The sequence below is a fragment of the Corvus hawaiiensis genome, chromosome 5 (assembly GCF_020740725.1).
Source record: "Corvus hawaiiensis isolate bCorHaw1 chromosome 5, bCorHaw1.pri.cur, whole genome shotgun sequence".
In the NCBI taxonomy this organism is placed as follows: Eukaryota; Metazoa; Chordata; class Aves; order Passeriformes; family Corvidae; genus Corvus; species Corvus hawaiiensis.
Window position 1 is genome coordinate 46,602,506 of NC_063217.1, and position 27,964 is coordinate 46,630,469.

The 27,964-nt window shown below is 40.2% G+C and overlaps 1 protein-coding gene across 3 annotated transcripts; it reads right to left on the reverse strand.

Annotated features, from left to right (window-relative positions):
* Positions 1-433: 433 nt before the first annotated feature.
* Positions 434-21,320, reverse strand: YTHDC1 (YTH domain containing 1). 3 transcript variants are annotated; one of them, XM_048303615.1, is made up of 18 exons: positions 21,213-21,320; positions 17,268-17,369; positions 16,331-16,659; positions 15,844-16,198; positions 14,492-14,581; positions 13,932-13,985; positions 13,235-13,329; positions 11,266-11,374; positions 11,049-11,166; positions 10,091-10,175; positions 8,027-8,193; positions 5,468-5,550; positions 3,997-4,033; positions 3,865-3,904; positions 3,698-3,760; positions 2,113-2,247; positions 1,271-1,478; positions 434-856 (listed from the first exon to the last, which is right to left on the reverse strand). In XM_048303615.1, the coding sequence occupies exons 1-18, from the start codon at positions 21,238-21,240 to the stop codon at positions 807-809; spliced, it is 2,148 nt and encodes a 715-aa protein (XP_048159572.1). In that variant the 5' UTR covers positions 21,241-21,320; the 3' UTR covers positions 434-806. The 3 variants fall into 3 exon arrangements, with proteins under 3 accessions (XP_048159572.1, XP_048159575.1, XP_048159573.1); XM_048303618.1 differs by lacking the exon at positions 13,932-13,985; XM_048303616.1 differs by lacking the exon at positions 434-856 and having other exon boundaries at positions 896-1,478; positions 21,213-21,311.
* Positions 21,321-27,964: the final 6,644 nt, after the last annotated feature.

Consider the following 27,964-nt stretch of genomic DNA (forward strand, 5'->3'; position numbering starts at 1 on the left):
TTCACCACAAGTTTTACTTCCCCCCCCGACCTCCCCTCCCAGTTTTACCATTGGCATTTAGGTTAAAATATTTCCTATTTAAGTGATCATTACAAAGAAGACATGTGGAGAGTCTGATCTTGCAAGACTAACACATTCCTGAGACAAGTATGTTGTGGCTGAGGACAGCCTCTCAACAGCTTGAAGATCATATGGTTAAGTTGAACATGTAGGGCCTTAATAACTCTGATGAGCTGCAGGAGTTACTGACTACTTCACTATGGAAACAGAAATGCAATTACCTTTTAGATCAGCAGTCCTTTTCCTAAATTCAGGCTTCAGATCGATTTCACTTAGCACAAGAACATTGGAACTATTTCTGAACATAGATCTTTTCCTAGAACTGCTGGAATCTATTGAAGTTGGCAAGCTTAGAAAACCAAGAAACCCGACATGGAGTTTTAAACATTTCAATAGTTACCAATTTATTTTTATATAAAAAAAAAAATGGTAGCAATGTAGAATACAGCAATATTTTCAGGTTCCACGCACGCAGGTTGTGAACATTCCAAGCAATGTGTACATTTTGGAAAGAGACTAGACAAGAGAATTGACCAAAATGTTACTGAACACTGGAAGATTTTTAAAAAAGGCTAAAAATTATCAAGAGTGTCTTCTTAATATTGCTTTCCTTACTGAAGACAGAAAAAAAACCACTTGACTTCACAGATAAGGTTAAAAAATGGGAGGGGGGAAGAGAGAGGGGGGGAAAAAAAAGGCTGCTACAACACTGCCATACAGTCAAAAAAAAAAAAAGAAATCATACTTCAATATTTGCATACTTGATAGCAGCATTCTCCCATCGAACCATATGAAACTACGGGAAGAAAACATCAAAGCAAAAAAAAAAAAAAAAAAAAAAAAAAAAAAAAAAAAAAAAAGGCAGTTATCCATCAGTATTCAAAAACCTAGAATGAAGTCACTAAGTAGATGAACACTTATTGAGAATTAATCAATATCTACATTCTTAGCTGCTTCCAACTCTGTTCCAATAGAAACATGAAGTTGAGTGTCAGCTTTGTGTATTTTATTTTTGGCCTATTTGAGTTTTTCCAGTTCATAGTTCACTGCATGCTTGGAATAGAGAGGGTCATTATAAATCCTTCTACACAACGAACTTTAAGTAGACAGCTGAAAATAAAATGTACTACTTGTAAACACACAAAAAAATACAAGCTTTTTTTTGTTTCAAGTGAGCACTGGTTCCAGATAGATTATCTTCGGTATCTACCTCTTTCACCTCTGTCTCTGTCCCGGTCACAAATCCTCTCTCTCTCCCTTTCCCGATCACGGCCTCTGTCACGTTCTCTGTCTCTCCGATTATCTCGAGGCCGGTCACGCTCCCGCTCTCGGTCCCTCTCCCGGGGCCGGCTTCTCCGACCGCTGACAACGGCTTGTGTGCGGCGAAGGAAGTCGTCTACTCTCATGTCATAGTCGTGCTGTGATGAAAGGACAGCTCTGCTATTTTCTTTCCCAGATTAGAATTTCCTCCCTTATCTACAGGGCTGGCTGTAACTCTTCAGAAAGCCCAGTATTTAAAAAAAGAAACTCAACCAAACAAGTGTCCAGCATCCATGTGCAGAATCTGGTGTTCAAATGCCAGATACCAGCAAGAGACTTGAAAGCTAAGGAGCCTTCCAAGCCAGCTAACAGAAATTAATAATCTGCCTTGTTTTCTGATGTGCCTGTAAGAAGTTTTAAAACACAAAATTCTGATGATTAAGTAATTTGTTGTCCATGAGGACAAGCAAGGTTACAGGCATGTCCTTATTCAAACTGGGCTTCAGCATGAAAATGTTCAGAGGTGGACAGAGTGGAAGCTGATTTAAGCATACACCTCAGTTTAAGACTCTGAGAATTTTTCACTTTACCTCACCAGGGAGAGAAAGCCTTTTAAAATTTGCTGGAAGTGTCTAGTCAATCTAAACAACTGATCTTTCCAAGGAACTCTAATGCAGGTCATAAACATGCTGTTTATCACAGCCAACAAAGCTCAGGTTAGGCTACCCCTGGACCCCAGATTTCTACTCTGGCCTGCAGACTTGCATCCGCTTTGTCTGTGTGGACACTTACTACTCGTTTGTCTCTGTATCTCGCTTCATGTGGTACAGGATGATGTCCTGAGTATGGAGGGTGAGCTTGAGGTGGAGGTGCGTGGTGCTGATAGTAAGGGTGGTGTGGTGGTTGCTCCATACCTGGATACGGTGGCTACAAGAAAGTTACAGGAAGTTTGTTGAAGCAAAGGAATGCACGCAAGGAGTGCAACATTCAGATGGCAAACACAGCACCTAAATGTATCTGATCACAGCCTCCTAACTGAACAGCAGACTACTTTCCATTAGGCTAGAATGCTTTACTACCTCTGTACCATTGCTTGGAAAAGTTTGGTCAACACCCTCCCCAAAGCCCAACCTTCCTTCCTTCTGTATCTGCCTCAACATGATATTGTACATAAAACTTCTGCTACTTAAATGCGGCTGTTTTGTTTTTAGGTTTTTTAAACCTTTGCATATAGAATGTGAATTCTGCCCAAATCATTGAGCTCTTACAGAAATGACTCATACTTGTTCCTTATGAATGTATTTCTATTTTAAATTAAAAACCTGACTTTGCAAGACAAATTATTTGACAAAATGCTAGCAGGTTTTTTGTTTGTTTTTTTTTTAAACAGGACGTATTTTGGCTGATTTCTTCCATTTCTTCAATCAGCAAGGTCTTCCTCTGCCATATTACCAAAGCATCTTTGCTTGCATTTTTGTCACAAAGAAAGTAAGTGGAAATGCTGGATTTTAGGACAACTACTTGGACAGCATACAAAAGAGGGGAGGGAAAAGAAAAAAAAGGAGTTTCTGGAGGCTTAACTGTGTTTGAAAAACAGTTTTCCTCCCCATCTAAAAACCTAGTTCACTTCCTTCATTTGTAAGGAGTTGTGTTTCAGCTGAGAAAAATGAGAGGCTACAGGAGCATCTCTACATCTGGCATTGCTTTTTGCTCATTGCCAGTACAAACAAGAGCCGAAAGACTCATTACAGTTATTACTAAATATAACCAAAATAACCTCACTATGACTGCTTCTCCAGACATGAAGGCAAAACCACAGCTTATACAAGTGAACTATCTACACAGCTGTAGATACATACACTTATGTATCTGCTTATCTGACTGGGAAAAAAAGTGCATCTCAGTGGAGGCTGTAATACAGGGAGACTTATTTTAATTAGGTTGTGCAGCACATTTTGCTACTTTCCTGCATGCTTCATTGCCATAGCCAAAAGCAAGCCACTGCACAATGCTAGAGCCTGGCAGCCCATTCCATGAGCCTCTTCAACAAGTCCACCTGTTTGATGCATTTGCTGTTCAAGAGCCAATTACTATATTTAGCAGAATACAGAATGTGATCACATCCTCCCGTCTATGCTAAAGGAAGATTCTGCTGTTTCCTCAGAGCTTACTAAGAATGCCAGACTACTATTGAGAGTAAATTTCAAAATAGTTGCTATCAATATTTTTCCCCTAAAATTTTTACACTGTTACAGCGAAGATACATTTTAGGAAAAGCAAAGAGTTGAGTGCACACTGAATATGCCAGGCTCCTTTAGAGGGAAACAAAAAGAAGCTGTATTCTAAGGAGAAAAATTGAATTCAACAAGACACAAACCATTCCTTGCCATGGTGGTGGTGGTCCCATGTTGTGGAATTCCCTCACGTAATCATTGTAGGACTAAAATGAAAGACAGTAATATTAAAATTTGTGTTGAGTGTTCTTTGGAAGTGCAGAAAGCTGAATATAAAAGGTTCCTCAAAAATCTGCATGCAACAACTTACCCCATTTAAAAATACATCTCGTCGAACTCCTGAAAATCGTCTGTTGGGAATAAAAATTTGTAGAACTAAATCCAACATATCCATGCAGACAAGTTACCAGGGCATAAAATGAACAACATGAACACACCTTACCTGTCTACTTCGGGATATCTGGGATCCTTTATATACCCTGTTCGAACATCAAGCAGTATTAATTCAATTTACCATCTCAAGTAAACAATCTTAAAAATTATATTCAATAGAAAGTGTCCTTTCATTTTGTGCCAGCTACAAAATTACATCTACTTGCCATTACCCTCACTTTTAAAATAACTCTTGAAAACTTACAGCTTCTTATAGACAATGAAGACAAGTAGTATAATGTAGTAAAAAAAAAGTGATGTAGATAAACCCATATGAATTTGTACACAGTACCAACAAATAAGCAAGAGGGAAACTGTGCAAATAAAGACTTGAAATTCAGTCAAATGAATTAGGAATGCACATGAAGTTGAAGAGGACTGTCTCTGGGCAGTTAGCATGTGGCTGTTACTACTTCCTAACGGTGTATTCAGTAGAATGTGTTCATCTGGGCAACTCTTAAAACTGATTCATAATATGTTTTGGATACAATGCTAAGAGGAAATTAAACTAAAAAGTATCTGGGAAAGCCCCACAGGGAAAAGGATTCTCACAGCTTCAGTAAATCCCAAGAAGTAAACTTTAAAGAGATCAGTAAAATGGTGCAAAACACCAGGCATGCTTGCGGTAAAATAATGCTTCCGAGCTTCATTATTTTTAAAAAATCTTGTTCTGTTTTTTAAACAATGGTCTTAGAAAGATGGAGAGCAGCAACAACACTTTTTGCATGAAAGAATGCAGGCTTTGCAGACAAGCTGGACAGATGAAGGCACATTCTTAACAGATTTAGAAATCTACCACTGAAATAGCAGAATGCACTTTTCTAACAGAAGCGAAGCACAATTTGGTAGACTAAAAGTGACAACTTCTTAATAGCTGCTTTCTGAAGAGAAAAAAATAGCTGCACTACAACCAGTGCTGTTGCTGCACTACCATTGCAAACATTTCTGGAGAACAAATTTCCCTTCTCAAACTCATCTGTAGATCCTCTTGTAAAATGCAGTGCAACATCACCCTCCCTTACTCGTGTAAAGCTTGCAAAAAAAATTCTCTCTGAAAACATAACTGAACGTCTACCATCATCTCCACACAGAGGCTGCTAGTCAGGCAGTCTCAGCTGACTTTCCCAAGTGGAAATTTCTCAAACATTTTCATCTGATGATTAGCATCTTGACAAGTAGGTCAGATCTATTCTTGCGCCCACATTAACATAGCACTCGAAAGGATCATTCACAGCAATGTACACAATTCAAGGCTCTTAGAAAAAGCTCAGCCTAGGTTAAACTCAGCTCTCTCTCAAACCAGTGAAACAGCGTCACTGACTGCTGTGAGAGGTGGGTTAAAGCAGCAGGCAACAGTTGGAACAAGTCACATTTTTATATCCCAGTTATAGCAATATTTTACTTTTGAATTAATGAGGATATGCTAAAAGAGAAAACACTTGTGAATTGGTGCACACAAATCTTCATAGTAAGATATTAACCTGGTCTTTGGTGAAACTCAGGGGGATAGTCAATCCTTGGTTTCTTTCTGCTGTTATGAATATCATAATCTTCTGGTCGACGCCTACACAAATTAGATATCAAAGATTAAACAAGGTTGCTTGGAGCATTCGTTACAGCAGAATACCTCACAGGAATAGTCTGAGCTGCCCAGGATATCAATGTAATCATTCTCAATTCTATTTACTTCAAAATATTCTATAGCTTTAAATCTGAACTGAAAGGATCAGAAATAGCTCAATTACATACACTCTACTGTTACTTTCTGTCTACAGGAGTTTTGGTAGTTAAGGAAGGAACTCTACCCAACAGTACCTTCATACCAAATAAAAGGGAACAAATTTGTCTAAACCAAACTCAAACTTAGGCATTAACATTACGCTTTCCACATTACATTTTGAAACAACCTATTGGACAACAAAAAATTTCACAGAACATTGCAGAGGGTGGCTCATTTGATAGCTATGGGGTAGAGAATTCTATAAAAGAGCTACTTCCATAACATTTATAAATAAAACTGCATGCTTTGTGAAATTGCAACTTTCACTGTGACTTTCCTAACTGGGTAGGCCAATGATACTATTTCTAATAATTTCTGTTCTAAGCAATTTACCAGCAATGCACTGGTGTGCTTTACAATGTAATAACGCTCAAGCTTCCTAATTAAAATAATTAGGGATCTTTTCTATAAAAACAGGTCTTTGACAGAAGAGATGTTAAGAACTCTGCTCTTCCTTATGAAGTAACATTCCAGTTGCTGTTATGCTCAATAAAGAGCTGATAACTGGCTGCTTATTTTGCTCCAAGGTACATAACCATTACTGGGAAACTCCAATGCTAATGTAACAGTGTTTCTAAACACAAAGCAGCTACAAAACCATTCCCTTCCTGCCCCCCTCCCCCTCTCCAACAGCATAATTCCTTATAACAAGACATTAACACTTTCTTAAATTGCTTAATTACTGTGCAACTTGCTGGCTAAGTAACAAGCTTATACAGCTTTTAGTTTTATAAATAGTGACTTCTCCCCCCCCCCCCCTTCCCCAACTTCAGTCTTTAAAGCCCACCATACCCCATTACTAAGCTTTTTAAAATGGAAGCAGATTCTTTAGTATGAGCAAAAAGCCCAAAAACCAAAGCAGTTGCATCTACAGCAAATTCAGATCAAAGAAAATAAAAGCTGGTGTAAAGAATAAACATACCGCTTTCTTGTAGTTTTGAGAGTGCATTTACGACCGGTATAAAATATGATAGAAACAGTTCATATAGTAGTCCAACTACTGACTTTAAGCTGTAAGCCACATACATAAATGGAGGCCCTGGCAGGCTTGAGAAGGTGTGGTGGTGTTATATGTATAGTTTGCAGTCCATTGCAAAACCTTCACTTGTATATACTTTATTGCACTGGAAACCTCTTAGCTTAACTCCAAAAGCCATCTTGGTGTTCAGTCCTTTAAAGCCAAAAATAGGGGGGCGCTGCCAGGTTTCCTCCTACCTACTCGTTACAATGTCCTTTTTTTTTTAAGCTCAAGGAAATGGGGACTCTTGTTGGGGCTCTGTACCTACCACAGGACATTTCCACAGAAAGGAAACTTAACCAAAGGTTTCAGCCCAAACCATACATCAGTCTGTATGCAAAGTGGCTACCACGGGGAAAAGGTGTTTGGCAGATGGGCTAATATCAGTTCTTTGCAAAGACTTCTCCAATTCTGTAACAAGTTATACCCCCTTTTTTTCTGGAAAATGATGTTAAGTTCATATAGCAGTGATCAATAACCATGTCGATCCTCTAAAAATACTTTAAGTCCACAGGTACTGCCAGCATCTGGAAAGGTTGTATATACAGACACAGCAACAGCCATTCTTTTTGGTTTGTTGCCGGGTCTCCAAGGGCCACTTGATCCCTTTTGGAAAGAACCTACTGTTTTCAGAAGCTCAGCAAGATGTGTGAATTCAGTGGTTACATGTTAGAGAATATTTGGCAATGGGGTTAACACATCACGGTGACACAATTTGAAACAGTCCCAATAATGCTCCTCTTGAATATCAAAATAACTTAAATATTTTATCCTCAAAATGAGGCGGCATCTTCTGCAAAATTCTAAGTGATCCTTATAAAAGTCCCATATTTGATAAGGCTTATCCAGAGACACACCTGAAAGAAAAGGCTTTTACAAGATATTAACACATTTTTGGCATATAAATATTTCCTTCTCTCCATCTAGCCTGCTCAAAATCAAGCCAAGCTTACCTACAGCTAGCATTACACGTTGCATTAGCTCAATAAATGATCTAGTCTAAACTAGAGACAGAACTTTAAGAGCTTTTTTCTGCAAAAGCAAAGATCCCCATTTTCCTCTTGAAAAATGACAGACCGGGGAACCATGTGAAATCCTCAATGAAGCCACAAACTTGTCCATGCAGCTTGATTTGAGGATTTTCTCTCTTCTTTATCGCAGGGAAAGCTTTGACGAATCACATTCCTCCATCACGTTATTCTGACACATGTGCCTATTATCAGTCCAAAGAACGTTTCTAACCTTCCCACGTCCCGAACGGGGTCTCGACGGGATGGGCGTCCTCTTGATCGGGGTTGTGAGTGCATTCTTCTCTTGTGCCTCATTTTATGAATGACTTGATACAAGTCAATACTTTCATCAGGAGGGAAGAGAAGACAAAGTTGGGTTCCACATTCCGGCTCAATTTCCTAGAATTAGTTAGAAGTTCAGTAGTGGTTTATAAACTGAAGAAATGAAACTCTCCCCAAATACACTGACACATACATTTAAGGAAAAAAAAAAAAAAAGGACACTTTGAAGAGATGTCAGTATCACTACAGACGGCAAAATTCACTTACATTACCTTTCACTCTTTAGGCACTACTTAGAATTTTCATAAAACAGTCCAACACTCTGGGTAACCATATCTTCCCATGAGACATACAGGCCACATCACTGTTTTGCTATAAAATCAGAGGACTGTTTTTCATCACAAAGAAAATGATCACCTATTACAGAAAGAAAAGTGACATTCGTAGGAAAAAAAAAATCCATCCCAGCTTCACATATAAAGCCATGGCCTGACAGAGCTGACTACTACCAATCAGTATGAGTTCTTCATTGTATGGTAGACAGGTCCGTGAAAATACCAACTCAATGTCTGACCACAGTCAAAACAAGCAGTCTGTGTGTTCAGGATTCTTAGGAAAGGAACATGGAATAAGAAAGTCATTGTATCACACTGGAAGTTCATGTTCCACCCACACCTTAACTACTGGGTGCAGTTGTGCCCCTGCATCTCAAAAAATAAAGGGACAGTAGAAATGAAAAAGCTTCAAAGCAGGGCACCAAGGATAACTGACTAAGTGCAACAATTCCTACATGCAGTGACTGAGTAGGTCAGGTCTCTCCAGCCTACATTAAAAGAGAAGTATGCGGGATATGGGGAACAAGATGGAGATAGTGGGAGCGTCGGACACCGCAAGTTGTCTAGAGGAGAAAGGGACAGAGAGAAACTTGCTGACTCCCTCTTCCAGTACAAGAACTTGGGCCATCAAATGAATCTAGCAGAAGCCAGGAGCAAAATAATCCCAAAAAGTGCTTCTTCAACCTGGTGACTACAGGCCTGCAGAACACTTTCCCAAATGATGTCGTAAAGGCAGAATTTCAGAGTACACATCCTCAGAAGAGAGATCCATCCAGAGTTGTGCAAATATAAGTGGATAAATGACAGCCACTTCAGGAAATAACCAGAGTTGAGAAGCAGGGAGAGCAAGCATCAGACAATGCTTGTCCAGAACATAACGGTACAGTAGTTTTATGAAAAAAGCTGAAACCCATGTCCAGATAGCAACTCTACTGTGGACAAAACATCAAAAAAAAAATTTCCTTGACGATTTAATAGAAGCTAAGTTAATTAAAATCCTTTTTTTTTTTTTTTAAAGTTCACACTAAACTAAAAACAAGACCAAGACTATTGTTTTTCTCCTGCTACACAACAAAGCAAAGATATCTGTGGGGCAAAACAATGCAGCACAGAGTTGACATTTTCCATACAGTATGGAGATTATACAACTCCCACCTTGTTTTAAGAAAGCAGAACCCATTATTTTACCCATGGCTTGCACACTTGATGACAGCAGCAACATACCTGCACTCTGGTATGTCTGACAAGACAAAGAGCCAGCCCCACTTAAAATTTGCTTAGCATATATTCTATAATGGGAGACTATGCCTTAAGCAATACAGTGTATATATATTAAAAAAAAAAAAAAAAAGCAATGCAGAGCACAACTGGAAACACCAGAACTTTTTCTTAAAAACTGATGCTATATGGTTTGCACACCATACAAAGCAAGGCACATTACATTTCAAATTCAAAATATCACAGTTCTGAAGCAAACACTGTTTATCACAAAGATGACAACAGAATTGGCACTGTATTTTTCCTTCTTCCACAACAGCATTAGAAAGAAGCAGAGTGCCTTTCCCACAGCGCTCTACTGCAAGTAACTGATCTAAAAACATTCCAAATCTCCTGCACATCCAAAGCTGGAAGCAAGCACTAGAGGATGTCAGTTAAAGAAAAAGTAAGAATTAACAAACCTGTCCATCGCGTCCAATCTTCACTGGCTTATGTTCGTTCCAAGGATTGGTCAGGTGAGCAGACTTTGTGAACGGCAGTTCCCGCCTAAATATACAAGTGGCACCATTTATAGTTTTGCCTCCAGTTTTTTTATTAAGAATTAAAAAAACACATACAGCAGGAGATTACATATAAAATAATCCTGTTATTCTTTGTACTGTTAGGTCTCTGAACATATTCTTATGTTCTACATATTGGTAACTGAAGATTTCACTTTGACTTATTCCAGTATTAACTAATATAGTCTGTACTATGACAGGTTCTCCTTTTAAAGAAATTTTTTTGTCTTTGTGCAATATCAAGATTGTGCTTGTTTATTATCTCACCATCTAAATACAATGATCAGTCTCTACATGATATGGTAGCTCTTGGCACCTACTGAAATAAATCCCTGAGCACTGACCTAACTGTGAAGCTAGAAATGCTTTGAGCTGGAGGTGGGAGTCAGTAGCTTCAAGAGGACCTTTCCAACACAGATTTTTCTCTAATTCAAAGTCTTGCTTTTCCTGTATTTAGTCTTTCTGGCAGTCCAAAGTACTTGCACAACCATGCAATGTGTTTCACAGGACTGCTGTAACTTTTTTTCTTTAACAGAGATTTATAATCTTTTCTGTAAGAACATACTCAGTGAAATCAATGAACATACTGCTCACAACCAATATGTTCTACAATACTTGCACTATTTCATATGTTGTTTTAGAATGGTAGTATTTTCTTTGTTCAGTCAGATCGAGAGATTTGTCCTTACATGATTTTTTTTTTGGTTTTTCATCCACAGCTGTCTATTCAAGTGAGCAGTGAGGATAGATTTCTGGCTACATCAAGTTTCAGAAGGATGCTGTCAGCACTTGAGTAACATGCAGAAATAATATTATAATGCCTTGTTACTAACAGCAACATAAATGCACAATTATTTACCTGCAAATCCAGTCAATTTTAAAGACACCTCCCAACATTTTTGCATTCATTCCTGCAGGCAGCACCCAGTGTATAGGTGATCCTCCGTGATGAGACTCTGAAGACAATCTTGCAAATCCTAAAGGATTTTGTATGAATTGTAACAAAGATACAACAGAAAAGCTATTGCACATAAAACTCACTTTCACTTACCTTGATAACAGCTCATTTCCCTTACCTTGGAATTTGCCACTCTCTCTTACAGAAAATATCAAAATAACACTCCTTGCTGATCTAAATGCAGCATTAAGCTTCTTTTCATTCACTGGAAGTGTTGACCATACTCCCTAAAACAGAAAAACACCCACCCCATCACCAAAATGTAAGAGTTCATCTCAAATGACTTAGCTAACAAATATATAATGTAGATGAGGAAAACAAGACCAAAATAGTGTACTGGAATAGAAGGTAATGGAAAGAAAAAGATATTGCTAAATTCATTTCCTTCAAGAAATATTTTAGCCTGCCTTGTGCTAAAACTTTTAAAACACTGGCTTTTCAATCTTTTTTTGAACACTGAAGATGCATTTAGACCATCTATAAAACTTCCATTGTAATTATAATGATGGACAGATACCTTAAATAGTAAGGGTGAAAGTTTTCATGCATGTTTGAAGTGACTTTGGGAATTCATCTATTGTATAAAACACAGAAATTATGAAAAACCAACAGAATATATACTGAAAGGTGGGCAAGTAGACTTCAGTATAGTATTGCAGATTTGTTGAGGACAGTTTGCAGACTTTAAAACTCTTTCAGTGAAATGCCAGCAACATGAAAGACACCAGACTAACACTTTAAATTGGCAAGACAACTTGAACCACTTTGTTCAGCCTTTCACATCTCCACCTAGTAAGTAGGACCTTTTCCCTTTCACCAGCCATTATGTAGCCACACACAATAAAACCCAATCTGTTTTAAGGTACCAACTGAGCTGAGCTACAGAGTAACAGCTTATTGAATTATTCCTCGGTTCATCTTCCGGGCAAACAAGCTTCAGCCTCAGAATAGGATCTACAGTCTACCAAAGACAATGTTCCTTCCCTCACATTTATCTAGTGAAGGTATGTATTTATACCCTACTCTGAACTCAGATCAGTGTTTGTCTGATTTTGGTGATTCATTATAGTCACCGGAGAACTATTTGGGGTTTTTGCTAGCTTTCAGTCAGATTACACGGCTTTTGGCTGTTTGTAAAGCCCTGCTGTGAACCGGAACAACCTACCACATTGGCACCACAAAAGCGAGTTTCATGAAGTCCAACACCAAAGCACTGATACCCCTACACTGAAAGACTATGCATCCACTCCAAGAACTTCAGGAACAAGGATACTACTGTAGCTCCATACATGGATGAGGCACAAAAAAGGATATACTTCTTTACAGAGCTAAAGCAAACACCAGTCAGAATGGTGTTCGCTGCACAGATCAGACCCAAAGCTTGAAGGAGGGGTGCGAACCAAACATACCCAGGACTTTGAGATTTGTTCAATAGTTTTAGTGCTATTTCCATCCTAATTTAGAAAATCTTCATTAAAAGAATCACCTACTCTGTGTATATTGTGCAACAGCAAATCAAATATTTTCTCTATAACCTGTTCCAAAGAACACATGCCAATACAAAACCACCAGAGTGGTGCAGTGGACACCTAATGCAATTCCTCAGCAGCTGAAGTCCAGTGCTCTGGAATCCCTCCCAAAGAACTCACTCACACCAGCACTGCCAGGCATACATTTCCACAGTAAGGCTTCAGATCCTGAATTGAATCACCTGACAAAAATTACTTGTATAGCATTAGAGGAAAGGCAAACAACCTTCTGAACCTTCTCAGAATACAGCAGCATGAACTGATGGAGGGGAGAAAATACCACCCCAGCATTCCTAATGGAGGTTGGCTTGGGATGTTATCTAACAGACCCTAAGGCCCCTTTTAACCCTATTCTTGCCAAGATAGATGACTGATGGTCTACGAACTTTTCTAGGTTACAGTGGAAGCAGAAGAACCAAGGCACGTAGCTTTTGTTGCTGCATCTACCGAGATCCAAATTATAAAGAAAAGAGCGCCTCCAACTGCACACTCTTCCAAACGAAGATGGGTACGTTTGAAAACGGACAAAGTGATCAGTTTGAAGAAAACTGAACATACCTTTGCCTTAGCAAGTGATACATTTTCATGGTTATTACTCTTGATGAGAAAGAATCTTGCATCTTGGAGAATGTATTTAAGTTTACTTGTTTGGTCTGAAAAGAAAACAAAGTATCAAATAAGCCAAACTGTAAATACTTATCAAACACGTTGCTTTGAGTATAGATAGTTGTTTGCTTCCTTCAAAATACACAGTATCCCACCCAGTTCCTATCTATGTATTATCACAGTCAACCACCCAACTTGAAGACAAAGCTGCAGAGCGCAAAATGCCAGGGGAAACCAAACCAAAACTAAAATTTAGATATCCAGGTAAAGAAAAAAGTAAAATAAAATCAGCATGATTCAGTGATGTTCCGATATGTAGGACTTATTTCCTTGCTTAAGAATCTTTGCGTAAATGATGGGTAACATTTGTAACAAGCACAAGTTGTTCAATAGAGAATGGTGAATGCTGTTCCTCTTTGCAGTTTTAAGCACTTCCTTTTTAAATCTGCTGCTTCTGCAAAGAGCAAAGTGACTGAACTTTTTGCATATTGCTCTCAACACATGCAAAAGTAGCTTAAGATTTAATTACCATGCTCAGAACAATGACGTGCTCAAATTGATTTATATCAGAACATCACTACTTACAGGTAATTTAATCAACAATGGCTTGCTATGGGGCATGCATTAAAAATTCAAATTTAAATGATACCTTTTTGGACAGCACGAACGGAAGATGATAATTTCTCATGCTTCTTTTCTGAACCTGTGTTTAGCCAAAGTACATTTGTTCAGATTGAGCCTTAATAGAGATAATATACAATTTCTACAGCCTTGTCACATACAATTTTCATTCATGACAAATTATGCTTTCTGGCGCGCACCCACACACACAAAAAAATACTATTCAATGTGCACGAGTGTTTTGTTTTGGTTTTTTTTGGTTTTGGTTTTGGGTTGTTTGATTTGGGTTTGTTTTTTTAAAATGGTATTTGAACAATTTCCTACTCAGAAAACTAGTCACTGAATCATCATCTTCCAAGTTTAAAAAAAAAAAAAAAGTGAAAATTCCACTTAAGCAACAGAATAGCATTAAAGTAACAAGAAAGCCTACTTCCCCCCAAAGGTATCCACACACAACATGCCAGAAGTCAATATCAAATTATACAAAGCTACATACCCCATAAATCTCTACAGCCAGTTACATTTATTTTAGATTACACATTAGGATTTGATGCAAGTCACAATGACAAGCAATGAAAGGAAGAATACCTGCATATGATTCTGATGCAGAACTTCCACTTCTGTCAAAAACAATTGGAGAGATACCTCTAGCTCTCTTCCTCTCCTTCTTTTTCTCGTCTAAAAGAAACAATAAAAAATAAAAGCCATACCTTAAACACAGGAAAAGTTGAGATTAAAAAGTAACGAGACAGGAAAACACCATCAGTAAAAGTGAAGTTACCATTTGGCTTGCACGTTAAAATTGTGGTTGTTGCCACAAAACTATCATGCACAAAAGAAGCAAATGCTAGTTACTCAAGCTTTTCATTCACAAAAGGAAGATGAATGGGACAAATCCAGTACATCTGTGCAATGTTTAGAGACAGAATTTATTATTATTATATTTTTAGTAAGGGTGGGTTAGCACTTCTTTCCAGCCTTCACCCAAATGTGCAACATTGAGCACAAACTGTGTTGCAATAGTGATATGAGCTCATTTGCTCGGAGCTCAAAAAAATGGTAAGAGACAGGAAAACAAAACACTGTGCCACACAGGCAATTATTTCCACTCTTAAGAAAGTGTTATGTTATACCACAGAGCTTTTTAGAACAGTTATGACAGCTTCAACTCGTCTTTAGGTTACACCTTGCTGTCTCTAACTCCAAACAGCAGAGCTGAGCTAAAAAAGGCTGCATGTTAAGCAGGATGACCACCTATGGAGACTTCAGACAAGGAAGATACACAATAGGAATCTTAACAGGATTGCAAGCTGCTTTCCTAGAAAAAACAAACAACGAACAGCCAAACCCAAAAGTATTTACGTCATTAGCACTTCACATCAGTAAGTTAGGACTACTTATAATATACAATTACAAAGCAATTGTTTCTAGTTTCTGCTTAAAACATTTATTTCATTCTAAATTTGCCATAACATCTAATAATTTCAACTTAAGTTTAGATTTCCTATGCTGAACACAGCCACTATTTAAGATTCAATTATCCTTCCCCAGGAATATGGCTCTTTTACTACACTAGTCTGCCTGGTCACTTATCTAGATGGATACCAAACAGCTCAACACCAAATTAAAATGAATTGTGTGGAAAACTAAGCCACTAGATATCCAAGAAAATACTAATTTAGTGTTTCAAAGCACTGAACAGCAAGGCCAAAGCAGTCAAGAACACTATGAATCCTCAACACAGTAATCTGGATGGTCACAATTTTGCTTTACCACTTTCCAGTACATTTTTTCCTTGCCTATGGTATTTCATAATTAACATCTTCCTGACTTGTGCTACCACAGCTTACTTTTGACATGGTCAGGAAGTGGTTATTTTTAAAAGTAGCTGAACTTTCAGTGGCAAGGTATTTCAGACTAACATGCAAGATGTTGCCTACCTGATGCATCTGAACCAGACCCAGATCTGACTGACCCATCTGTGAAAGAGGCAGATTCAGAATCAGAATCGCTGGCTTCACTCCGTGTGTCATAGTCATTTCCTTCCTTCTGATCCCTCTCATCCTGTTCGTACTCTTCTTCATCTTCCTCCCCATCTTCTTCCACCTCTTCATCCTCCTCCCCTTCATCATCTTCCTCTTCTTCCATTCCTTCCTCCTCATTCTCTGTGTTGCCTTGTTCAGAGGAACCACTACTGCCAGTCTCGTGATCTGAACAATATTCCTCAGAGTTCACCTCTTCTTTAGAAGAATGGCTAGATCTGCTTGGTCTTCTATCCACATCATGCCTGATTCTCTGATGTTTAAAGAAAAAGTGAATCAGCAGTCATATAACATTGTCAGGATGCACACACAGTCCTAAGAGAATGTGCCTTATAAAAGTCTCATAAAATTTCTTTATTTATAAGGCAGCAAGAATACTTAATACCTCTGAACCATCCGGTGTAGAAGACTTTGCCCTCCTGTCAATATCCCTCTTCCTCATGCAAGATTTTTCTGGTTGTCCTTTATAAGGTTCCCTGGAACTGCTTGACATTCGCATCTTCCGATCACCATCTGGGCGCTTGTTTCTGTCAGATCTCTGATACTCCTCAGTCTTGTATTCTGACACGGGCTTTCCTTTTGTACTCACTATTCTCTTGTTATTGCTAACTGATGAACTGGGAGGTTTTGGCATCATCTGCCTTGAGGAATGCACAGAAGGTTTTTGCCTCTTGCTTTCAGCATTTTCCATCCTGTCAGTTTTTCTTTTTGATCCTTAAATAGAAAGAAATATCAAGTTCAGTGTTATTTCCAGTATCAAAACAAAAACTGTACAGAGGATCCTACTTTCTCTGTTTTAGGTAATTACCCTGTTGCAGTCATAGGGAGCATCATCCAGATGTAGGCTTTGCAGCAACACTCAAAACTGCTTCTTAGGAACAGCTCATGTTCTAAAACACGTACTTTACTTCAAAAAAAGGTACATGTTTCTTAGATTTTATACATGGAAATGCTAAATTAAATGCTTATGGAATTGGCCTAAAGCCAAATCAACAACGGAGCTGGAACCAGACTTTGCAACCCCTTCGCTCCACTTCCATCTCACTTCATTGAGCCAAAAAGGACAGTAATTTTCTAACATTAAAGGAATTCAGAACAAGCCAGACTCAGCAACTGCTCTTGAGACAAAAGGAAACAGACTCGACTGTTTGCATGGAAGGGCAGGTGAAAAAGCATATGTCCATGAAATAAAGACTTTTAGAACTCATTCAGTCTTTGAATCAAGTTATAAAACCCACTACTTCAAAGACTTTAACTGTAATAAGACAGACATTTTTTACCATTTATGTTCCTGGAGGACATCCACTACCAAAGTCACATACCCTTTTTCTCACTTTTGTCTTGCTCACTGTCAGGGTTATACAACTCATCATCCTGGTCAGGAGCATCAGTCAAAATGTCATCCAGAACATTCAGTTCACCATCTGAAAGTACACAAAAGAAGTCAAAACCAACCATAAGAAGTCTGGATATGTAAACGACAGAACTAGGATTTACAAACCTAAACATTTCCTTTAGGGCTACAGATCTGCAACAAAGCAAAAATTGATGTCTTCTTGATTTATTTCTACACTTTCAGTTGGAAGGATCAAGCAGAGCAAATAAAAGAACTATAGTATGTCACAAGATGCATTTAGACCTCTAAACAAGGTCCAAGTTGGCTCCTCATGTCACACAAGCTTTGCAGGAAAGATGACCTACAAATGAAAGCTGAACATAAAAGCTTGTATAAAATTCTAGAAAAAGGGTGACAGGAGATAGTCTGAGTCCCATTAGTAAAGAGGAAGGACCTGTGTCCCTGCAGAATTCTGAAACTTGCATGTTGAATTACCTCTCTTCCACTGCTTTTGTTGTCATTGCTGTGTTAGAATGGTGGGTTTTGTGGTTCACTTACAAATAGAAAAACCACAATGGTGAAAGCAGTACTTATTTGCTGCCTAATTAACTCTGAGCTGCTCTGAAAAAAACCCCCACAACTTGATCCAAAGGGCAAGTGTTAAAGAAAATTCATGCCAGAAGCAGTCAATGATCACACTTGGTCACAAAACTTTTAAAATCTGTCACCGTTTCTGGCTGTTTCACTTTGCTTAAAACCAACAGGGATATATGGTGATTCTAGTAGAAGCAGGATTCACCAGCTTTAAAGCAGTAGATCTATATTCCAAGCACTTTAAAAAGTAATAGTGAACTAAGCATGCAAAAGGAAAACTAAAAAAGGTATTGATATTGGAATCTCCCGTTTCTTCTCCAAAATTCTTAGTTCTTTCCATTTTGTGATTGATTGTATTTTCTGTGCTCAGGAAAAAGAAAGCAGAGCAAACTCCAAGGATTCAGCTGGTTGACAATATCCATAGCAGATGCAGGTAAGGACTCCCGTACTGCATGAAACTGGGGTAATGCAGCAAATTAAGTCCTCTTGAGTTTGGCAGCTCGTCTATCTCAAAATCTTGAGCTGAGCCACAAAAGAAGTTTTACAGTTTGATGTTAAAAAAACCCCAAACATAATCCACATTATAAAAAAACCCCAACCAATTAGTATTGCAACTGTCTTTCTACTATATACTACCAAATCTGAAGTCAGCATATGCACTAACTTTCCTGCTGGCACTTCTCCACATCTTTGGTGGTGGGGGAATGCAGAAGTGATCCCTGGACTTCTCAGCTGGTGTGTCTAATGCAAAGTAAATGGTGCAGAGAGAAGTGGATCAAACTGTTCCCTGGCAGTTTACAGTTAGCAGGCATTTAAATGCAACACGAACTTGCATCATAATTCTCTTGGGAATAGCCCTTTATGTTTGTAGACACCTATACATCCACAGCAAATATTCTTGCTGTTGCTGATAAATATATGAGAGTCAGATTCATGGCTGTGCAACTGCCAAACATGGGATGCATTTTCCTGGCTTGCGTTCTGGTTGCCCACAGGAAACTTGGCAAGTCCGGAGCACAAGATTTTTTCACTGGACACTAACGAAAAAGAGGTGTACCGAGATTAGGAAATTGAACATATCACCCATCTCAAATCACACATATTGAACCTTAGATTTGTTTCCCTCTTGGTGAGACAACAGCATATTTGAGTAAACTACATTTAGCCTACCTACTGCAGTAGCATTCAAAGGTGCTAAACGACTCCTGTATCAGCTAATTTGGAAATAAATGAAAAGGAAAATTTAACAGGAAATGCAAGTCTGACACACACTCTCTCCTAAATCCCTTCCAGGTTAGATGGACCTCATTTGCAGCTGGAACCTTAAACAAGGGTGCAAGAGACAGGAGCAGGATGAATTCCCCCATCCCCTTCTATATGCACATCTACCCGACTTGTTTAGAAACACATTTCCAGATTTATTCAGCAGCCTGCTTCCTGTCTCTCACTTGCATTGGATACACTGCTCGACTGATCACACAAGACGATTCCTCTCACTGAACTGCTACTGTCAGTGTTCAACCTGAAGAGCTAAATTATCTCAGAGAGGTATCAGGAAAAACAAAAAAGCAGAAACAGAAAAATGGCAGAGGACAGGTATTTTATAGTCCATCACCACTGAAGAGGGAGGGACCAAATGAGTTCTTTCCATGACAGATACACCCCACAGGGTTCTCCTGCCACTTGTCTTTTGTAGGATCCTTCCACGAACAAATTTAACTCACCCAAAACAGCAGGAAGGTAGCCTGGGAGGCCATTTCCTCTGCTGGCCAGGAGCGTTAGATCTATTGGAAGGGTCCAAGCAAAAATCTGATTTGGTACACAAAAGAAATAAGACCCTGTGATTTCAAACTAAACAGGTCTGCAAGCCTTATTTCTGCTTTTTTAAGTGGTAAAATAGCATTTATCTTCCAATGGAAGCCTTCCAGTTCAGTTGCAAACAAACGTGCATCTACACCTGCTATTCAGTCAAAATAACCCCCCCTTTCACATGAGAAATAATTTAAAGCAAATTAAAGTAAAAATATAACCGGACAATTGGCAGTGATTAAAAAACACTAACAAAAAAAAAATTCAAGCCCAACTAGATAAATAATTATATGAATAGAAATTTATAGGTGGCAACAGCAAACATTTCAAATTCACTGCTCATCCACAGTGGCAAATCAGATCTGTTTCAACACAACCTGATCATATCCTAATCTACCAGTTTTACAATAATACCATTAAGGATCAAGCACCACCAATAATTTTATTTATCAGTTCTAACAAAACCTACTGGGAATTTTCCATGTCATATAGTTCCACAACAATAATTAGACAGCAAACTCTTACCACTCTGACAAAGTCATTTTGTGGACACATATCCTGCAAAAAGCTTTACACAAAGCATATTCTCTTCGCCATGAAGCATATTCTCCACAGAAATGGAGCTCCATGAAGCCATGAAGCATATTCTCCACAGAAATTCAAATGATAATATATAAATAAACCAAGCCACAATATCCCAGTGATACTGTACTCTTTTTGTAACTCTACAGTTCTCTGCACCAACCACCAAACGGCAATCTGCTCCACCTAACTCTGGTTTTGCTTCTTAAAGAGGCTATTTCGTGAGGATTGATTGATATAATCTCACAGATAATTTTCGGCTTCCGTGTATAGCGGCAGTCAGTTTTAGGAGCTGTGATTCTATTATTCGAGACTAATTATCCCAGATTATTATTCCAGAGTAATGACTCTGAAAACGTCCAATTTCTCTTAGTCAAATTTATTTATCCACAGTGCCCAGAAACCACCGCTGACCGCCGAAATAAGATTCCAACACCAGTTTCTGCTTACTAAAGTAACTACATCGCTCCACAGAAAATCCTGCAAAAAAAACCCAAAACCAAAACGGCCTAGTGATGCAAGCAGAAATAAAAAGCCGCAATAAAAATAGCAAATACTTTCTGCGAAAAGACAAGCAGCAGTAACTCGCTGTCGATAATGTAAAACTTACGGCCCACGAACTTCTCCCTCTTCCCGCTGCTCGAGTCACCTTGCCCCGAGCCCGCTGCCGCCGGAACACCACAGTATGAGAGGCCCTATTACCTCCAGCTCCCCCGAAAAACACAGGGAGGGCTTCCGCAAAAAAATCATCCTCGAAGAGTCACTCCTGACCCCGCCGCCCCTCCGCTCTCCTGGAGGAGACGTCCGTCCCCCGGGATGAAGGCCCAGCACCAGCTTCCACGGTGGCCCCGGGGAGGGGGGAAAACTCGGGCGGGGGCCCAATCCCCGCCCGAGCCTTCCCCCTTCCCCGGAGCCCAACGCCTGCTCCCCCCCTACCCCCACGTACCCTTCTCCTCCCGGCTATCCGTCGCCATCCCGCCGCCGCGACGAGCGCCTAAGATGGAGGCTCCCTCTTCCTGCACGTAGCGCTTCCCTCTTCCCACAGGGCGCCGCTTTGTTTACGCTCCTCGCGTCAGAGCGCGCCGCGGGCGGGCGGGGGCGGCGCATGCGCCACCCGGGCGCTGAGGGCGCAGCCGCCATGTTCGTGCCTGGCCGGGCCCTGGGCTGCGTTTCGCTGCACGGGAAAAGAGGTGTAGGGAGAGGAGAAGGCTTCTGCCCGCTCGGAAGTGCGGGAAGCTCGTATTTCTCGGCGTCCTCGTGCTGTTGTGACAGCTGCGTGTGATGTTGGAGCCCTTTCTGAGAGTCTTGGGTGGGACAAAGTAACAGTGCTTAGTTAACTCCTGGTGTTGGGCATTGCTGTTGTCTGGTTTTCTCTTGTCTTTTACCTTTTTTCCCCTTCTCATTATTTTTTTCTTTCTCCTGGCAATCAGGCCAGTTCAGAGGAGGGTCACCAAGCTGATGAGAGGGCTGGAGCACCTCTCCTATGAGGGAAGGCTGAAAGAGTTGGGATTGTTCAGCCTAGAGAAGATTTTGGAAGACCTAATTTTGGTCTTCCAGTACTTGGAGGGAGTCCAAGAAGAAAGATGGTGAGAGACTTCTTACTAGGACATGTAGAGCTAGGACAAGGGGGAATGGCTTCAAAATGAAAGAGAATAGGTTTGGATTATATATGAGGAAGAAATTTTTTACAGTGAGAGTGGTGAGGCACTGGCACAGGCTGCCCAGAGAAGCTATGTGTACCCCATCCCTAGAAGTGTTCAAGATCTGGTTCAATGGAGCCCTCAGCAACCTGATCTAGTGGAAGGTGTCCCTGCCCATGGCAGCAGGATTGGAACTGGATGACCTTTAAAGTCACTTCCAGCCCAAACCATTCTGTGATTCTATGAAATATGAAACAAGCGTGCTTTATCCATCCAAATAATTTTTAAAATAAATTTTGGTTTAGAGTATCACCCTTTTCTACCATAATGTAGGTGGAAACTTTACCACCTCATCTTAGTTGCCCTTTCAGGCAGCTTATGAAGAAGCTTGGGCACTAAGTTGCATTTGGTAGGTTACCAGTACGTACAGGACAACCAGGGGATCAGGCCACAGCATGGGTTTAGGAAAGGCAGGTCCTTCTTGACTAATCTGATGTCCTTTTATAACCAGGTGACCTGCCCACTGGATGAGGGAAAGGCTGTGGATGTGTCTATATGGACTTCAGTAAAGCCTTTGGTGCTGTGTCTCACAGCGTTCTTCTGGAGAAGCTGGCAACCCATGGGGCACCCAAAAGAACAGGAGGCTCAGGGGAGAACTTGTTGTTTTCTACAACTACGTGAAAGAAAGTTATTGTGCAGTGCAGATTGGGCCCTTCTCCCAGGCAAGTAGCAGCAGGATGAGAGGAAATGGCCTCACGCTGTGCCAGGGAAGGTTCAGGTTGGATATTGGGAATAATTTTTTCATGGGAAGGTTAGTTAAGCATTGGAATGAGCTGCCCAGGGAGGTGATACAGTCACCACCCCTGGAGGCGCTCAAAAAATGACTGGACATGGCACTTACTGCTACAGTGTAGTTGACATGGTGGTAATTGGTCAAAGGTTGGACTCTATGATCTTGGAGGTCTTTTCCAGCCTTAATGATTCCATGATTCTATGATTAGGGCTGTGTGTAATTTGCAATTACAAAGTAAGAGCTTGTTTTGTCCACTATGGTAGTTTATATGTTTGTATCCTATTAGCTGACATGCTACTGTTACAAATGCTCTATCTGCTTTATTTTTTTCTCCTTCTTTTTTTCTTTAACTGGAGTAGAGGCATAGTGAGGTGACTAATGCTGTAGACTATGGCATAATTTTTGTTTTAAGGCTGCAGGTATTTGCTAGAGTAGCCTGATAGGTGCAGCCAGTCAACTAAATGCCTTGAATTCCCCCCTCCAAAACAATCCAGTTCCAGGAATCTTCACTCCTGATATTCAGTGTGTTTGCCTCTGCTCCCAGAGTAGACAGGTTGGTAAAAATGCCCGGTCAGCATAGCAGCTATTGGCTAGCTTAAGGAAGCACTTTTCCTTTCCAGTGATGGGGGCTGGAGTGCAAAAGGCACTCTGTAGCACTGCTTGGTGTTGTCTATCTCACTTCAAAGCTGTGCAAGCAAAGTCTGAGCAGAGGATGAAAGCATGCCCTGAAGAACTGAAGTATTTCTGCAGAGAGAGATGATGAAAGATGGAATTATGTGATGAGGTGAAAATTGTGAGGTGATTGTGAAGTTTTACAGAACGAAATAAAGGTACATATTCTTCAGCTTTGTATTGGCTTCTTGATTTGATAAAAGGCGCTTACTACTGCGGTGCTACAACCTGAAACTCATTAAACAATTATCCCATTTATTTGTTTTCTGGTGTGTTACTTTGTCAAATAGGCAGGGCTTGACAGCAGTAGTTTTGCTGGCACTTAACTTCTTGATTCTGTGGCCAAAGACTGAAGCAATTCTTGTGTGTGTTCTGATCATATCGATCATCACTTGGGTAAGCTGCTTGTGGAGTGACCTTTCAGTGACTGGTATGCACACAAGTTTTTTTAGCATGTGTTACTTAAAAGCACTACCTGCGTTTTCTGATTTTACTAGAAATTACTGTGTGGTTTCAACTTTACTGCCTGTTACCTATGGAAAGAAGGTCTGTTTGTATGTGATGCACTAGATGGTGCCGTTAGCATGAGTTAAATGGAAGGGCACTCTGTGGAGCTGCTGCTCGTGTCAGTTTTTGTACTTCCTTTTGAATCTGCAGGTGCACCGAGAGAGCTTTGGAGAGCACTGTACTTTAAAGCCCATCATGGGCCTTTTGTTGGGTTTCATGCCTTTCACATGGGACAAAGTTCAAATATTGGTAGCATGAGTCCAGCACCTTTACTGTAGTATGTTGGTGGTGGTGGTGGGTATCTGCAAGTGAGCATAGCTACTGATGGTTTTTTCAAGGGTGTAATGGCTCCATATAGACTAAACCATCTCCAAAGGTCCCTTAATATGTTTTGTTATTGATGGGCTCTTGTTCAAGAATTATAGGGTAAGAGGCACTCCTTAGTGCAGCAAGCAGCTGGTAGCTGTGGCTTCCTGCGTAGATTACAATATAGCAAATCGCTGTGGAAGGGAGGGGGGAAAATGGTGCTAAACTTGGTAGTGAGCTCCCTTTTAGATCTTGCTGTGTCAGAGATTTGATAGATACAGTTATTCAAAGGGACAGCTAATTACTTTGCTCAAACCTGTTTTAAAGGCATGTTGGAGAATTCCCTTGGTGTCTGCTTAATGCCTTTCAAAACCAGATCACTACAGCTGCTTGGAAGTTTTCCCTTTGAAATAGTCTTTATAACAATATTAGCCCATTTGTCCTTTTTGGTGCAAGTAACTGCTGATGGACATTCTCTGAAAACTGTCTATTAGGATGGGCCACTACTGAGAAATTACTAGGGTGACTGAGAATATCTGTGTTCCACTTAAGAGACAAATTTGGGCTTGCTCTTATGTCCATGCCTTCAGCTGTCTATCAGGGGGCTGAGTGGGAATGGCTGCTGATTGTTTGAGATGTATTTTTGGAAACTACTTTTTGTAGGCCTGTTGCGGTCTGTGTAACTTGGAACTGTGGGGAACCAAGGTGAAGTGGGACTATCACTTTCGTAAAGTAGATTAGTTGTCTAAGATTAAAATGCAAAGTCCACTGCTTTGGAATTTGTGTTCCAGATCAGAGGATAAGACTTGTTACTGCTTCTGCTCTTATCAAAAGGCAGACTTTTGTGATGCAGGTTAGCAGGGAGCCATCCATGTAGCTGCAGCCTGGTATTTAAGCTGATACACCCATACATTTGCCTTGTATTACCATGTGTGTGATTCCCATAAAGCCTGATACCTTCCAGAATATACGAGCACTAATGCTTGTCATCTACCTACAACCCCAAAACAGTAAGTTGCAGGTTATAATAAAAACTTCCTCTGCTTTGCTCTAATTCACTTATGCCTAAAAGCCTTTCAAAAGCCACCCTCCTATGTCTGAAAGTCTTTTGGCTATGTCAGCCCAAGGAAAATGTTTACAATTTAAAAAAATGTGATTTTTCAAGAAAGCTTCAGAGAGTTCTGGCAAATGCTTGTTGGCATAGGTATTCATGATGTATTATTTGATTTAATTCCTGATTTGCACTTGAAGTAAGCTGCAGGAGGTGCTGGTGCAGAAGTATAACTTCTGTGTGCTTCTTGTTCCTGTGCCTTGGTGCACTGGCAGCTTCCTGTTTACAAGGTAACTGCTGTATTCTGGACTGAGTGTGTGTCAAGGTCACGTACTTCAGGCCAGGGAGTTTATTGGATCACGGAGTAACTGCTGTGTAAACAGGAAACTCCCAATAAGGATTACTCAAAAAATTATTTTTATTTAGTTAGTTAATAAGTTGGAGGGGGGAGGGGGAAAGGGAAACTTAAGTTCTTGGAAGCCAACAAGATTTTTCCCTGTCTCCCACAAGATATGGATTTGGCTGCTTTTCCTATCATTTTTCCTGTTTGTGTTTGTTACCTGTTTTTTTCCCCTCAGGCTTCTTTCTTCTCCCCCTCTCCCCTTAGATGAGGTGATTCTTATGCTGATAGTGTTAAGGGTGATATCTATTTGTTTTCATTGGGTTTCAAGGAGGGTGAGATTTTTATGAATAGATAAACAAAACCTGAGAAATGCTTTTGGAAGTGCATGTTGTGAGACAGATTGACTCTGAAGAGTTGAATAGTCACTTCAGTGACAAGCAAGTTCGGACAAAGCTGAGTTTGTTGAATGGTCCCATTGATTTTGGTTTTGTGGAGAGACCTGAAGAATCTGCATTTCATAATTATCTCTGCAATTTTCCCTTATTTGAGCACTTCTTCTTTAGAGACCAGATTATTTCTCTGTCCCTTGCCTTTTCAAATCCCCTGAAGTAAGGTTAAATGATACAGCTGAGGTGGTCTGTGTTCCTGCTGCAGGATATGGTGACCTTCTCTTCTATCTCGCCTGTCCCTTGCTTTCAGCTGTGCTGCTCCCAATTCTTGTAGTCATCACTGGCCTGATTTAAATTGCTTATCTGAAATAAAAGTTTCATTTTTCTTTCATGGATGACTTTCCAGACCACGAGTTGAAGTAGCTTTTCAAGTGGCAGGATGAACACAGAGAAAAAGCAACTGTCCCCTTTTGGCAGCCATGAGTAGTGTTTAGATGTGCTCAGTCCAGCTGCAAACCTGTTCAGCTTTGTGGGTTTTCTAGGTCAGTCCCCTACTGAATCAGGAGGTGGCAGCATCTTGTGTTTGGTGCATATTTTGATTCCAGATCAATATGAACTATTTTCTTTTCTTTGCTGCAGGAAAGGGATCTACAGTGGTTACAGCTGGAGGAAAGGAAATGCAGGATCCCCTTGAGATCACTGTAATGAAAGTGCTGCTTGGCATAGCTAGACCTTGTGTGGAGGTGGCAGGATTTGTTCAGGTGATATTTCAAGTGGTAAATTTTTGCTCCTTGTGTGGTGTCTGTTTCCCTGGGAAACGAGAGGCTGCAAGGTTGCAATTAAGGTCATCCCTGAGATGTGTTTCTCAGGTCTGTTTTTGACATTTGCATTTGCTGAGTTCAGCTGGGTCTTTGCAGAACTATGAGAGCCGCCTGGCCATTACAGTAGCCACAAGATCCTAACCCGACACCAGAACTTAAGCATGTCCTTATGGTCCTTACTGAATCCTCTTGCAGTTACTCTTTACTGGCAGTGAGCTCTATACTTGGAGCTCATCTTACATGCTCTGCTGCACTGAAGGGGTGGGGTGTGTATTTGGTAATCTCTACTCACTCCCCTCTGCTGTGACTTATAGTTGCTGAAAGTACAGCTCTCTTCTTAGCTGTCACCTCACTGGAAGTGTATGAACAATTACTATGTGGTACAAACTGTCTAGCCAAATTAGACAGGGATTTAAAGAACAAGCTTGACAAGACTAGGTGTCTACGTGGTACTATAGTGGACCCTATCATTAGCTAGATAGCCCTACCTTAAGTTATCCTGAAATAGATGAATAGCACCTTGATGCAAACCAAGGAATTTTTTTGGTAACAAAAATAGTGTCCAGGGCTCTGCACAGAGTATTCACACCCAAGGGCAGCAGCAGCACAGTTTAAAGCTATACACAATGGACAGATAGCTTTCAATAACGTCATGGAGAGAACACACATCAGGTTTCCCTGTCTTGTGCCAGTGTATTTTTCTCCATTCTGTCCTGAGGAAGAAAGGGTTTTACTTTTTGATAGTACAGACATTTAAGAAAGAATTGAAGAGAGGCAGTACCATGTGCTGTTTAGGTACCAGACTGTAAAGGTCACCTTTTCCAGCTCTCACTGTTGGAGGCAAGCACAGTGAGGCTTCAGTGTGCTGACAGTTCTGAACATCTTCTGCTGTGTTTCTGTCTGCAGAGGTAGCTGTTCAGGGTTGAAGGTCTGATTAAAGACTGAATGTAATCGTTGGGATAATGTTTCTGGGAAGTCATCTTTAGAGAAAGAAGGAAACTTGTATTTGGTGAGTTTGTAGGGGGTTTTCTGTTAATAAGTAGTTCTTTGGGAATCCTAAGCAAATTAAAACCCAGTTACCTGTATGTCTTTAGCAGAGTTTCTGGTGTCTAACAAGATGTGACCGTAAATCTTGTTCTCAATAGGGGCTGTAGCCTCTTTGCCTACTGTGCTCCC

What these genes read in the sequence shown, in the direction of transcription:
- YTHDC1 (XM_048303615.1), bottom strand. Translation starts at nt 21,240, where the DNA reads ATGGCGACGGATAGCCGGGAGGAGAAGG. An exon ending in TGCATCAGAATCATATGCAG is followed by an intron (nt 13,986 to 14,491) that starts GTATTCTTCCTT and finishes GGCTAAACACAG; the next exon opens with GTTCAGAAAAGAAGCATGAG. An exon ending in CAGAGACAGAGGTGAAAGAG is followed by an intron (nt 857 to 1,270) that starts GTAGATACCGAA and finishes TTCTTCCCGTAG; the next exon opens with TTTCATATGGTTCGATGGGA.